General features: G+C 33.8%; 1 protein-coding gene across 3 annotated transcripts in view; it reads right to left on the bottom strand.

Moving 5' to 3' along the window:
* LOC132699601 (synaptogenesis protein syg-2-like) overlaps positions 1-13,723 on the bottom strand; it is a 519,238-nt gene that overhangs the window by 27,778 nt on the left and 477,737 nt on the right. For all 3 annotated transcript variants that reach the window (XM_060666413.1, XM_060666422.1, XM_060666430.1), the window contains exons 4-7: positions 9,924-10,034; positions 5,151-5,354; positions 4,938-5,083; positions 3,788-3,941 (exon numbers count right to left, since the gene is read on the bottom strand). In XM_060666413.1, the coding sequence (XP_060522396.1) occupies positions 3,788-3,941; positions 4,938-5,083; positions 5,151-5,354; positions 9,924-10,034 (615 nt within the window). The remainder of the gene's footprint in view (positions 1-3,787; positions 3,942-4,937; positions 5,084-5,150; positions 5,355-9,923; positions 10,035-13,723) is intronic.

Here is a 13,723-nt window from a genome sequence, read left to right as displayed (position 1 = left end):
ATTTGCCTTGAGCAATTTTTTGATTACTTCTGTTATTTTAGTGTTTTGTCTCACTAGCCTGTTTGGTACCATGTGGTTTCCTGTAATTCCCAGTATTGTTCGTTTCATTTTTCTTTGATTTACTCTCAACTTATCTACGGACTTTTTAGTTACCGTAAGCGTTTCCGAGCAGTATGTGATCACTGGCAAAATGCATTGGTTGTAGACCTTTTTCTTTAAGCATATCGGCAAGGTCCCTATCAGAATATGTTGCAATTTACCAAATTCCGCCCATCCCAAGCCTCTCGCAAATTTGATTATCTTTACCTATTCTAATCTCATGTATTCGTCTATTTTCATATTTTCACTTGGAACTAGATTGGTCATGTGTTTTGTTTGCTTGGAATTAATGTTAAGATCTACTTTTTTTTAACACAGATAATTTTTGAAGTAAAAATGGCCATTAAACCAAAAACACTCGGTATAGACCATAACAACCCCACATTGGGTGACTGAGTATAATGCAATAATATATAGGGTGTTCGATTTAAAAAATAAAAGTTTGATTCTCCATGTATATTTAAACATAATTTTAAATTGTTTTTTTTAGTCTTATCTATAACTTAGATATTAAACATTTGTCTCTCAAAACTAATAATAAATGTATTATTATTATATACTTTGACACACTCTTTGGACACCCTGAATACTCATCGACAAAAAAACGGCAACTAACTTTTTGTAATAATTTTAACAAGACATAACTGTTTTATATTTGACTTTATTACTAATTTTTAAGACTGCGATTCAGTTGCTTCTGATGAAATTTTCGTTGCTCCAATGTTTATATACCAGGATAAATCAAAATGATGTTTTTAATCTCAAGTTTAAAACACTCTGCGGGAAAATTACACAAAACAACATTCTTCAAACATAGTTTGCAATAAAGCGGGATATGTTCCTAGCAGTTTGTTTTTTACATGATGGGGCTATGTTCTTTACTTTAGGAGCTACGCATTTTCAATTGAAACGCAGCATTTCCAGTAAAAACAATCAGAGCAAAATAATCAAGTTAGCTAGATGTTACTATTTTTAGTATTTTTCATCCAATATAATGCCAGACCGGGTGTAGCACGTGTAGTAGATGAGTAAATGAAGTTCGAATTCGCAGGTTAGAATGATCACTCTGTAGCCCAGATTTCAATCCGATTGACCATTTTTTGGGGTGCGTTAAAAAGACGCGTTCGCTGCCGTCTCAACAAGCCTATAACTTTAGCACAGTTCAGGTTACCATTAATTGAAGAATATGAAACGATTCCTGAAGAACAATAAATCTGATTGATTCGATGCCACGAAGAATGCAAGCTGTCATTGCGATTAAAGGTGGACACACCCGTTATTAACTTTCGTTTTAATTTCGGTTAAAGATGTGTAACTCCTAAAACAAACTGCTAGAAACACATCCAGCTTTATTAAAAACTAAGTTAAGACCAAAACATTATTTTGACTTATTCTTTTGACTACTTTTATCACAAGGGGCCATCTTAAAGAATTGACCTGTTGTTCAGCGAAAAAATCATTGCAATAAAATCAAAAATTTAGGTGCCGTTTTTTTTGTCGGGAGTACATTTTATATCTCGCACAAGAAAAATGAGTAGGGGAGAGCGGAGAAATTAAAGGCGGGGGGTAATTGCGAACAGTTATTTGGTTCAAAGGATGTAACCCGCGCCTTCCAGTATGTACACGATAGAAAGAGTGGAAAGCGGCACCAGTGCAGACATAGTAAGTCAAACAACTTTTTTTACATTATTGTTATAATTTTCCGTTTCTATAATGAACGTACTATTTGCTCTCAGATATATATAATAAGAAAAAATTTTGAAAATTAAAGAATTGGTAAATATTAACGTTGTAAATTGTTCTAGATGCCTCAAAAATATATACGACAGACTGTATCAAAACACCAACTGAAGAGCTTCGTCACGAAGTCGAAGATGTCAAAAGCAAAAGTCTCACATTGGGCCGCCAAGCAGCCACCAAATACTCTGCACCAAAAACAAAATGATTTAAATCAGACAAAATGAATTCAACACGCCAAAAAATGCTCGGTACACTGTGTTTAATAAGGAAAGTCTTTTTATGGCATCACACCAAACTCGTTACGTAAAACTGTTTTCCATTTTGCTGAAGCTAACAAACTGAAGCACAATTTTAATAAACTGGCAGGCAAAAACTGGTAATATGGTTTTATGTCATGCCATGCTTCTATCAGTTTGCGGGCTTCAGAAGCTACTTCACTTAATAGAATAATTGCATTTAACGCCAATGAAGTAAATCTGTTCCTTAGTACAATTCAAAAAAACAAACAAGATTCTCCAAAGAGTTTAAAACAAATAGCAATAGCGAAAGCGACAAGCGGTGATCGTGGTATCACAACAACAATAGATGTGTCAGCGCATGTACCTTCAATTTTTATCTTCAACAGAACGAGGATGAATGAACTATTACTTAAAGGTTGTAGTAGCGGAATTATTGCCACGGTTTCTGATTCTAGTTGGATAAACGCGACCATCTTTCTAGACTACTTACGACACTTCATTTCTTTTGTGAAACCTACCAAGGAAGAACCAGTATTATTAATTCTCGACAATTACGAAAGTCATATCAGTTTTTGAGCATACGAGCTTTTCCGAAAACACACCTGTAAGTTCTTTCTTTGCCACCCCATATTTCTCACAACATTCAAGCACTGGATCTTACATTTTTCGTTCCACTGAAAGTGCCATACAATAAAGAATGTAAGCTCTTCATGGCCAATAATCCCGGTAAACGCATAAGGCAATACGAGGTTGAAGAACTTTTTGCAATGACTGAACTGAACAACTGATCCTGACTAAAGATAATTTTGAAAATACGATACTTGTGAAACCCCAACAGAAGATGTACTTCTGCAGCTACTCTTGTGACGACAGAATAAAAGACATTCTCACTTTTTATCCACCCCATAGATAAAAATTTAATTGGAGGCAAAATAGAAAATGCGAAATGAGAAAAAAGTTAAAGAAGAAAAGGTTCCAACGAAAAAACTAGAAAAGAATTTCACGGCAATACAGCCATCAATTAAGGATAAAGCAGTCAGAAATTTGGAGAAAGCTCTACGAGGAAATGATAATGAAGCATAAATCTCCACCGAGAGAAGGTTGGGTCATGTATGCCATTTGTAAACTATAAACACATAAACAATATACCACCGGCCGGCCTAGTAAAGTTTAGAGTTCCTAATTCAATTTCGAGTAAAATCTTGATTTTTTAGATTCTCTTGTGACTGGAAGTTAGACCGATGATCAAAGTTTATGTTATTTATTACATAGATTTTTCTTAGGAGTGTAAAATAAACATCGACCTATTGATCCCAGTGGCTGTTGATTTATTTGATAGAAGTTTGATTTATCAACAACGGATGCAGGAGGAATCCAAAATATATATAAATAGTAATTATAGTAGCCTTTGAAAAATTTGATCACACAAATCAAAAATGAAATAATAAATAAAAACACTAATTTGATACGTTTCCGGATATCCTGTATAACATCAAAATACTTTCAAAATGCAGCCTTAGTCAGAAAGGAAGTTTCCATCCTTCCAAAAACAGATACCTTATTAAAAGCAGAATTCTTTGGCATAATACGTCGTGTTAAAAAACGTGAGTAACCCTGTATAACAACGAAAATAAGCTAGAAAAATGTCGAGACTATGAATGCGAACAGGCTCGCAGTCCGCTCCAGTCCATTTGTAATAAGCAACTTACAGACGACGTTTAATCTAAACGAATCTTCCAGGCTGCTGTCAGGCAATTTGGGATTTTCTCCGATGCATTTTAAAATCGTCCCGTCGTCTTCCGGGACCGGAACGAACGTCACGGAGTGCAAGACCAACGTGTCGTTCGTGCCCTCGTCGAGAAACTGTAACAACAAAAATAAATACATCGGCGGATTATCTTTGAAGCGGGAAATGTTGCTGTAGCCTTCCCACTTAATTTCGGTATAAGTTAATTTTCTAGCGATGCCGAGGTAATCAGAAGGCAGTATCTTCGTGTACTTTTTAAACGAAATTTTTTCTTTTAGATTTTTGGTCATATCTGTACTTGCTCTGTGTTTTTTTTTGAATTCTTATTCGAAATAGAGTGTCAGCACCGACTTATTTAGTTGTTAAAGCATTTTGCTATTTATTTCAGGTACGTGAGTCTTTATTATGGAACTACAAAGCCAGGTTTAATCCTTTTATTTCATAATTTAAATTTAAAGCAAATTTTGATGTCGAAATCTAGGAGACACCCTATACATATATGTTTAATTTCACCTCAGTGGATGTAGAAAAATAAATATACTAGTTAAATAAATCCCTTTAATCACTTGATATCTTTAAATTTACCTAGAAGGCTTTGAAAGACAATCTTTTGAGCACAATCAAACATAGTACTGATATTGCAAAGTTTTAATTTGATGTTTTGTATTTAGTTTCAATTTGTTTAGGAGAAAAAACCGAATACCCAAAGTACCGAAATAAAAGCAGCATTTTTTAAATTATCCTTCTGATCAAAAATTAAGATTCTAGATTCTTTTCGATAAAGGGTGTTTTGATGTAAAAGATGAAACTTCAAATAATTAAGTGATAGAAAGAAAACAGAAAATCCAAAGTAAAGTGAAAACAGAAATTGGGTGTTATTGTATATATACCACAGCCAAGTTTTGGAAACACTAATAATGGCAACACTGTCAATATATTCTTAAAAAATCCACCAATCAGGTTTGGTGTTTTGCTTAATTTGGAAAACTGTGAGAAATATTCCGAAGAATACAGATATTTAAATTTGTACTTCTAGTTACTTCAAGTACAAACTTGTTGCAAAATATATTTCTATTTAATATTATTAATTAAAATATTTTATTAAAACTTGCTTTTCCTCTTCTGAAAGGTCTGTTGTCTCTAGTCCACGTTACAATCGCCTTTGGTCTGGATCCAAATAATTCACATCTAATCGTTATCTCCTGACCAGAAACTAACTGTTCTGGTTTTATGGGAATTACCACGCTCATCGGCCGAACTGCAACCATACAAATTGAGAAATATTAAAAATATCCATAAATGCAGTTGCAAATAATTCCACTTACGTAACAATTCCAGTCTGACCGTTTTTTCGGCAGGCATCATAAGTTTGGTATTGCTGGCCTGACATTTGTAGGTAGAGTTTAACCTCTCTCTGCCAATTCCTTTGACTTCCAATCGGTTTACGACGACGTGATTACCAATGGCTTCCAATTGACCTTCCACGAGACGGTCATTGATAAACCACGATACCGTTGGACTTGGTCTTCCTAAAAATGTAGAATTTTATGTAATCGCGAGTTCAGAGGGAACCTGAAAATTTCTCCGCCAAAAGTGACTCAGAACCGGTTCCACTATATTTTTGACATAGTCCATTAAACAATGTCAAAATGTCCACTTCTTGAAAACTAAATTTAAAGACAATAAGTTTAGTGGCGAAAGCCCGTTAATAACCAGAGAAACAAACGCAAGTAATAATCAGAATATCATTTTACGATATATTTGAAAGAACAAAACAATTTGAAAGCTCGCCGTCAACAAGGTATTATTTTCTTTCTGCACTTTTAGAGACCTGTTTACTTAATTAAATTTTTGCAATCAAAACTTCCGCTAGCCACCTGCATTTTATAAGGGTACATTATAGGGCACTAACTTAAACGACTTAATCTGGTACTTGAGACGTTGCAGATTAAAGGAAATACGTTTCGTCCAGTAGAATGAAGATATAGTTAGGGTTTGAATGTAATCAGCCTCTTTTCCGTCGGATTTCGTCTTGGATATATTACTAATACTTATTGCTTACTTATTACTATTTTAACCAAGTTTCAAATCCCGACGCACGATGAGTTACAGTTAGTAAAATTATCAAGTTAATACTCCATACGAAGTTTTTAAATACAATCTTATAGATTACTTATGCAAATAACAAGAAACATTTATAAAATCATCGGTAACAAATATAAAACTCATCATTTAACAATATCATTTTCCATTTTTGTATTAATCGATCATCAATACATTCAAACGACTTACTTTGTCTGCTTGTCGTCTCCATTTCAAATGTAATTAGTTATGGAAAGTTTATTCAACAACTCTGCATAGTGCATAAGGCTATTTTACTATGAATTTCTCTGCATATACATTTTATGCTTTCATAAAACATAGTTCATAAGTCTTATAAGTTATATATACATTATTTGTGAACAAACGATCGTTTTGATTGCAATCCGTTAACTGATATATTGCAATATTATAAACATGCTAGTAAACTCGATTCATAGTTCATCGAATAAATTGGTATTTAGAAAAAAAGAGTTTTTTTGAAATAGGGAAATCTTCTACAAGACTTTCCGTACAGGCTGGTATAGACTGACTTTTTTGTATTGTCTGCTCAGAATTGTCCTTCCTCTGTACCGTGGCAGTCGTATGCAGCAATTTAGTTTTCGGTAGTCATAACTAAGACTAAGACTAAGTCTTCTCGAATGAAGTAAATTCAAGCAAGATTTCACACATAACGAAGAAGATAAGAATCAGATGTTTTCGAAAATATTACCCACGGTTTTAATTTTGACCTTTGTTAATTCCGACAGTCATGTCAGTGAATGCATTCTTGGAGTTTTGCAAAAATGTACCCAAAAACTAATGGTCGTAGAAAAGTATAGTACACAATATGTTTGGTAAAGTTTTTAAGTCCCTCGTTTATTAAATCGTTAATAAACTCGTGACTCAAATGCACTTGTGGCAAAACTCATTGTATTATTATTATTTTTCAATCATGAATTCCTCTTCAACACCGTAAATATGCAATGAACCCGTACTTTATTACGCTATTTAATAACTGAATTTATCAATTAATATCAGTTACCACAATCAGTGGCATTTCTCCTAGGGCAAGTACATTCGCTAACCGATTACGCGCACAGAGATTAGATTAAGCAAAATGTGTCCTACAGAAGAAATAAAATTAAACTAATTAAATCTGGAAATGCAAATTAGGGAACGATAAAGACAGCGGACGAGTTTTGGAGAGACACAGCTGTTAAAATTACGCTCTAATTTAATACCGCGAGGAGAAGATTATGCAGCCACCGATATAGAGAAGAAGTACTATGAAATGGTCGCGATGGAGTACGTGTCATTTTGATTTATGAGCCGATTGGTATTGCACTTTTAATTATTAGGTCTGCAACTTTCTATTTCATTACCATCTCAGCAAATTCTTAAAATATAAAGATATATTTAACACTTCATTTTTGCTGTCGCCAACCGCAACAAAATAAACTTTTGCCAACTCCTATAAACAGTATATTATGCAACAAGTGTGGTAAACAGCATTTGAGTCACGAGTTTATTTTTCACGAGCGGAGCGCGAGTGACTTAAAAACTTTACCAAACGTGTTGACTGTTAGTTTTTTGGTATATTTTTGCAAAACAAGAATACGTTCACTAACATGACCGTCAAAATTAACAAACGTCCAAATTTAAGCTGTGCGGCAAAATCTCCAAAATCATCGGATTGCTCCCAAACTCACGTGGTAAAATAACTCTTCCCGCACGCTAGATCGATGTATAGTTAGGTATTTTACAGAAGGGAGTAGAAAAATGAAATTTCTCTGGTGAAAGTTTTTCTACGGCAGTTTATTATTATTGGTTTTCAGATTATAAAAACAAATATTGAATAACATCATAAGAAAAATTAAAATTCAATTAAAAGAATTTAAAGAAGTGGTCCCATAGTGAGGGAAGAAATATAACTCCACTTCTTTACGCATTTATGAGTTATGTCATAATAGTATATTATGCAACAAGTGCGGTATACGGCATTTTATTCACGAGTTTATTTGACACGAGCGGATCGCATGTTTATTAAACAAGTGAGTTAAAAAGTTTACCGAACGTGTTGCATACTTTTTCTACGACCGTTAGTTTTTGGGTACATTTTCGAAAATCACGAATACATTCACTGACATGACTGTCAGAATAGACAAACGTCAAAATTCAAAGCGTGGGAAATATCTCCGAAAACATCCGATTGCTCCCAAACCCGTGCGGTAAAATCACGGAAATGTTCGAAGTGGCTCGGATTCGTGGGAAACGAAACTGACGTGGTAAAGCGACGCTTTCCGCACGCTAGATCGGTGCGTAATTAGGTGTTTTACAGACGGGAGTAGAAAAAAATAATTAGCTCTTGAATGCAAATGAAAATATAAATTAATTAAATCTACAACGAGGGCTCGGTCTATGGACCAAGAAAATAGTATTTGTTTCTTGTAAGTAGAATTTTTTGAATATAATTTGTTTTTGCTTAGTTTATATAAAATATAAGATAAGGCTTTAGAAAGACACTCTCGGAGACTAAAGACTTCACGTAGTTAGGTTTGGTTAGTTCGGTGAGCTGTCCGATAGTGCCGATTATTTGGGGAAGATTTTGGGCTGGATGATGATGTGGATCAGTACGAGTTGCTTTTATATGGCTTAAGATTAAGTTTGGTTTTAGAAGAATAAGAATGTCTAGAAAGGGACGAGTGCTGTTATTTTCTAATTTGATAGTGAAATTGATGTGGTTTGTGATTGGATGTATGAAGTTTAGTCAATTCAGAACGGATTGTAGAGATCCGAACCCTGTTGGCAAAAAACATAAACATAATCTACATATATTTTCCCCAGTTTCGGTTTTAGATGGATATTTTCCATGGCTAGTTTTTCAAAACGTTCCATAAGAATATTTGCGACGAGAGGAGAAAGTTAGCGAAATTGATGCTTGGGTGTCTAGAGTTTAGGTAATTTAGGTAATATCAAAAAATACACTTCACCAGAACCCCTTACACAAATTAATTCTGTCATTCACCCTTAGTTTGCCGCTGTAGCATTCCAGTACATTCAAAATCTCACCGATCGAATAAAAAATTCTGAATAACAGGATATCAAAACTCAATTCTCTACATGTCCTGAAATCTAGAATGGGTGGTAAAAGATAAAAATGCAGTGCACCTGTAGCAAAGAAGTCCTTCAAATAAGTAACGGCTAATAACGATATCAGCAATATCTGAACGCAGGACACCAGATTTTAGTCGATACGCCCAAGATACTTACATCTAGCACATTCTTCTATCCAAGAGCGATCAAGTCTTTATGTCTCTTTCATTTAGAATTCCGTGAGAAATGCAGAAGAAGTATACCTAGATTATCACAGAAACCTCCCAACGGAAATGAGTCCGAATGCTTCCCCACACGCTTGTCTATCCCTACAACCAGAATACTACTGACCACATATTCCACTACTGACCACATATATTCTTATGAAATATAACGTTAAAACCAGAATTACCACTTCTCCAAAAATCTCACAATATATTGGATCCATCAAAGATAAAATTTCGTTTGAAAGGTCAGAAGTATTGAGCATTCCATGAATATGCGGAAAAGACTATATTGGAGATACGTGGCATAAAAATATCAAGTTGTCGACAAAATCATGAAAGCGACCAAACTATAATTATCTAAACAACCAAACAATCTTAACCGCGACTTAGGTTTTTACGTTTCACCATTATGGGAATCAGTCATGCGAGACAAAGTTCATGTCACTCCTTTCGTTTCGCCTCTCCCAAGCAGTATATAAGCAGGACAGAGCAAAATGCGAACCCGTTTCATTTAAGCTCTGAAGAAGGCAATAGGATGATTGGCGAAATTTCAGCAGTTTGTAAAGAGTACATTACACAATATTATATCGAAATAGAATTTAAAGGATTAGGTATTTTGTTTTCCAGCTGTATTTCCGCGTAAAATGGCGACAACGCATCAAATTTCGCCTATACCTAAATTAGAATTAGACTTACCTCCTCTTACTTCGCAGGTTAATATCAAATCCGCCCCTTCTTCTAATGGACCGATAACTCCAGAGACGTCCCGTCCCGAACTATCGTATAAGAGAAGTTGGTGCGGTGGTACTAGAAACAAAAATATCATTCACTAAGTTATCTCTTGAACGGGGTATTTTAATTTGATAAAATGTATTCCCTTCCTGCAAAAATTCCAATGAATACAAAGAACTGTTTTATTCAAAACTTCTTGAAAACTATTACAGGTTTTGTGAAAAGAATATGGGCATATATGCAACATTTAATTAACAAATAGCAGCTGGGTTTTTAATAGAATCTGATGTTATTTGTGAAAAAATAAAATTATCGTTATCGCCCCCTTTTTTTTAATTAGCATTTTTTACCTAATTTGCAAAATTAAGTCTAGATTTGGAAGTAATGTTCGGAATATAAAAACTTTCTGAATTTATTTTCTTTTTCACGAGAAACGAAAATAAGTAAAACAAATCTTTGCTTCACTGATTCGTGAACCATGAGCCGTGGGGTCGAAGCGTAAAAAGGTATAAAAAACCTTTTTCTTTAATTAAACTTTCTTGAGAATCGACCGGGCTTCCGTAAAGCCAGTTTGAGTATTGTTCGAAAGAAGAATATTCAGTATGTTAAGGAAGTCAAAACGGCATGAATGTTTTTTTTTTCTAAATCAAAACCGGTCTAATTTTAATGATGATAGTAAGTTTAAGGCCAAAGTAAAACACTAAGAATATTCAAATTTTATAAGTTTACCCTAAAAAATGGACTTAGTTATAAAATACTATAAATGAGTTAAATCAATTTACCTGAATAAGGATAGAAATTTCCTTGGAACTAAACAAACAAATCCATGGCGATTTTATTTCAGATATTACTACAATTTGAAATGGATAACTTCAGGGTTGAATTCAACCTGTTCAACAATGCTTTTATAGATATGTGAAAAATGTCATAACGTTTGGTGAGTTCTGTCACCAAACAAAGCAAGGATTATTTCAAGCCTTTGCACAACGGCTTCGTAGAAATGTTAAAAAGGTTTGATTATCAAAAATTTGAGTTCTATACTTTGAACACTTATTTTGAACATTAATTTTAATTGTTTGGATTTTGGATGATCTCTTGCGTATTTTTGTAGTGGAATCACACTTTTTTTGTTGCCTGATTGGTATTTTTTGAAGATTTTGCCTGTTCTACTTTCAAAGGCTTGATGTAACCTGGTTCTGTATTTTTTATACAGGAAACGATTGAACGCAATGTCCTATTAAAAAATTGTTCTTGAGATGGAGTCAGGAACGTATTTAACTGTAATGTATTTATTGTTTCGTCAGATCATTAATGTGACCCTAGAGAACTGGCTATAAGCAGTCCAGAATGTCATTAAAGAGGAGAAAATGAAAGATCTTGACTATTTAATCGGACGGTAGTTAACTACAATGTCATTTTTTGTAGAATGTTTAATCAAAATGTAGGGTGTCCAATAATATGTACAGTATATCCCGTTTTTGACATGGTTTTACGGGACGCATTAACAAAGCTAACTTGTTGTGACTTTCGTGGCTCTAGGCTGCTTTTTTATTCAATTAAAGGTGCCACAAATAGAAATTTATCGAAAATATTCAATTACTAAAAAAAGAAATTGTGATTAAAATCTGATTAAGGAAGCTATATTCCATTTCTTAATGCAAAAGAGTAATGAAATGTAAATTGACATGACTTGTAAATTTTAATCATTATGTTCCGAATAGTCAGATACACTATATGTGTTGGAGTCCACAGTTAGCTTGCGACTTATTTCAACGTCCCTCGTTTTGAATGTGTTGTTATATCTTGCTACAAACACTGTATATGATATGGCGGAAGGCGAAGCACTGTTTTGCTGTTACTTTATCGACAATAAATTTCGCACAAAGAGGTATATTTTCATCCTTATTTATTACAGTTTCATTTCTGTCTGTACTTTTTTGGAAATACTAGCCATTTTCAAGAACGAACTTTGCTAACAACTGCTGAAAAGTAACTATAATTCTAATTTTAAATACTAAAGCATAGGTAAGTCAAACTACTGTCCGCCTACCTCCCACTCTCGGGACCCTTGAAAATCATCATAGGTACAATACTACACCTATGGAAAAAGGCTGAAACCACTTTGTTACAGTTTAATTATGATTTATAACTCTCTCGCATTAAGAAACATAGCGTAGGCTCAATGTGGTACTCTGCTCACACTTTAATTATGGCGTAATTGGGTATTTTACAGTAGAGAGTAAATACTGTTTTTTATTTTTGATAATTTTGGCAACAGTTGTGGCTTTCTCAAAAAACGCATTTGATACTCGGCTTATCACCCATCTCACACAGTTAGCAATGAGAGCAAGAAAACAATTATCTATTAACATTTTTTTAAATTGTTATTATGCTTTCATAAATGAATTCACATAGAAATAACTACGGGATCGTCCAAAAGCACTAAAGCTCACAGTGAAAGATGATAGCTAAATTTATTGTTTTATGAAAAACTTTAATGGAGAACATTGTGAATAGTGTGCTGCTTGATTGAAACAATTACAAAGTGGAAATCTTGATAAGGTTAAAGTTAAGTTTATCTTAAGCATCTTAAATCATAGATACGCTAGTATAAATGGGACAATATATCATGTATCCATTGAGCTTTTATTAGGTTAGAACGAGCAAAACAAACTCCTTTTTTTAACAGAGTTGAAGGTCACCATTTCCCACTCTAATGCAAAAAAGTGAACGAGCGAAACGAGGAACCCTTAAGTTCCAGGAGGAAGTTATGGAGCAAATTAAAAGGAAATAAAACCATTTCCATTTACGAAATTGATTTTAACTTCGAAATTGTTGGAACGTTATTCTCGTAAGAGTTTCTTACTTTAATAGATATTTCTATTAATACGTAATGAGAAAAGTTTCGCGACGAAATTAAAAATTTAATTTATGTAAGGAGAAAAAGGCGAAAGCAATAAACTTGAATCTTGTTGAAATTTTCAAACGGAGGATGGGGGAGTCCTTATGCAGGTATAAAATACCTTTTTTAAATTTCGTCTGGTAATCGCGTTTGGGAAAAGTTAGAAACAAATTTTGTTAGAGATTGTATTTTTGTGTTGTTTTAGTATATGGAGCAAAAAAGTGTAAAGAGAAAAAATCGCAAAATTTAAAATTATTTCAAGTTATTAATCGGATTTTAATATTTTTGATCCTCATTATTATTATAAAGACAGAAAATGCACCAAAGTAATATCAACATCAATACCAATACCATGGAGCTCAATACTCATTTCGACGTTATACCACTGTTGAGTATTACAAAATTAAGCAATACTCCAGTCCCTTTACTCGAATCTTTAAAACCAAAACTCTTGGAAAATGAGTAGAAAAGGCAAAAGTAAAGGCAGAGCGGCCTGGGAGCTCTGTAAAAACATTAAAAGCAAAACAAAGAAATTCTAGGCAATATCAAAATTATTCACGTTCACTAGAGATTCAAATAAGGATCCTGCATGTCTCCGACTCATTGTTTGATACCAAAAGCGGCGCATAACCAAAACTAAACTTAAAATAAACAGCATGTCAATTGGTGGAGATTCACAAAACTCCTGAAGTTGTTCTTCTAAACCTAGACCTAGAAGAGACGGTCATTGAAATAATAAACTAAAATATGGGTTAATTTTGTAAAGCTAACGTGCACAAGTCGTTGGTTTTCCGTAAGTAAGTAATTGCCATAGTATGAGTGGAAACCCTTTATCTGCTGAAATAAACATTATCAAATATTA

The sequence above is a fragment of the Cylas formicarius genome, unplaced genomic scaffold, assembly GCF_029955315.1.
Source record: "Cylas formicarius isolate icCylForm1 unplaced genomic scaffold, icCylForm1.1 PGA_scaffold_10__41_contigs__length_53128322, whole genome shotgun sequence".
Taxonomy (NCBI): domain Eukaryota; kingdom Metazoa; phylum Arthropoda; class Insecta; order Coleoptera; family Brentidae; genus Cylas; species Cylas formicarius.
Note: the sequence above shows the minus strand (reverse complement) of the source record. Positions and strands in the feature narration are given on the sequence as shown.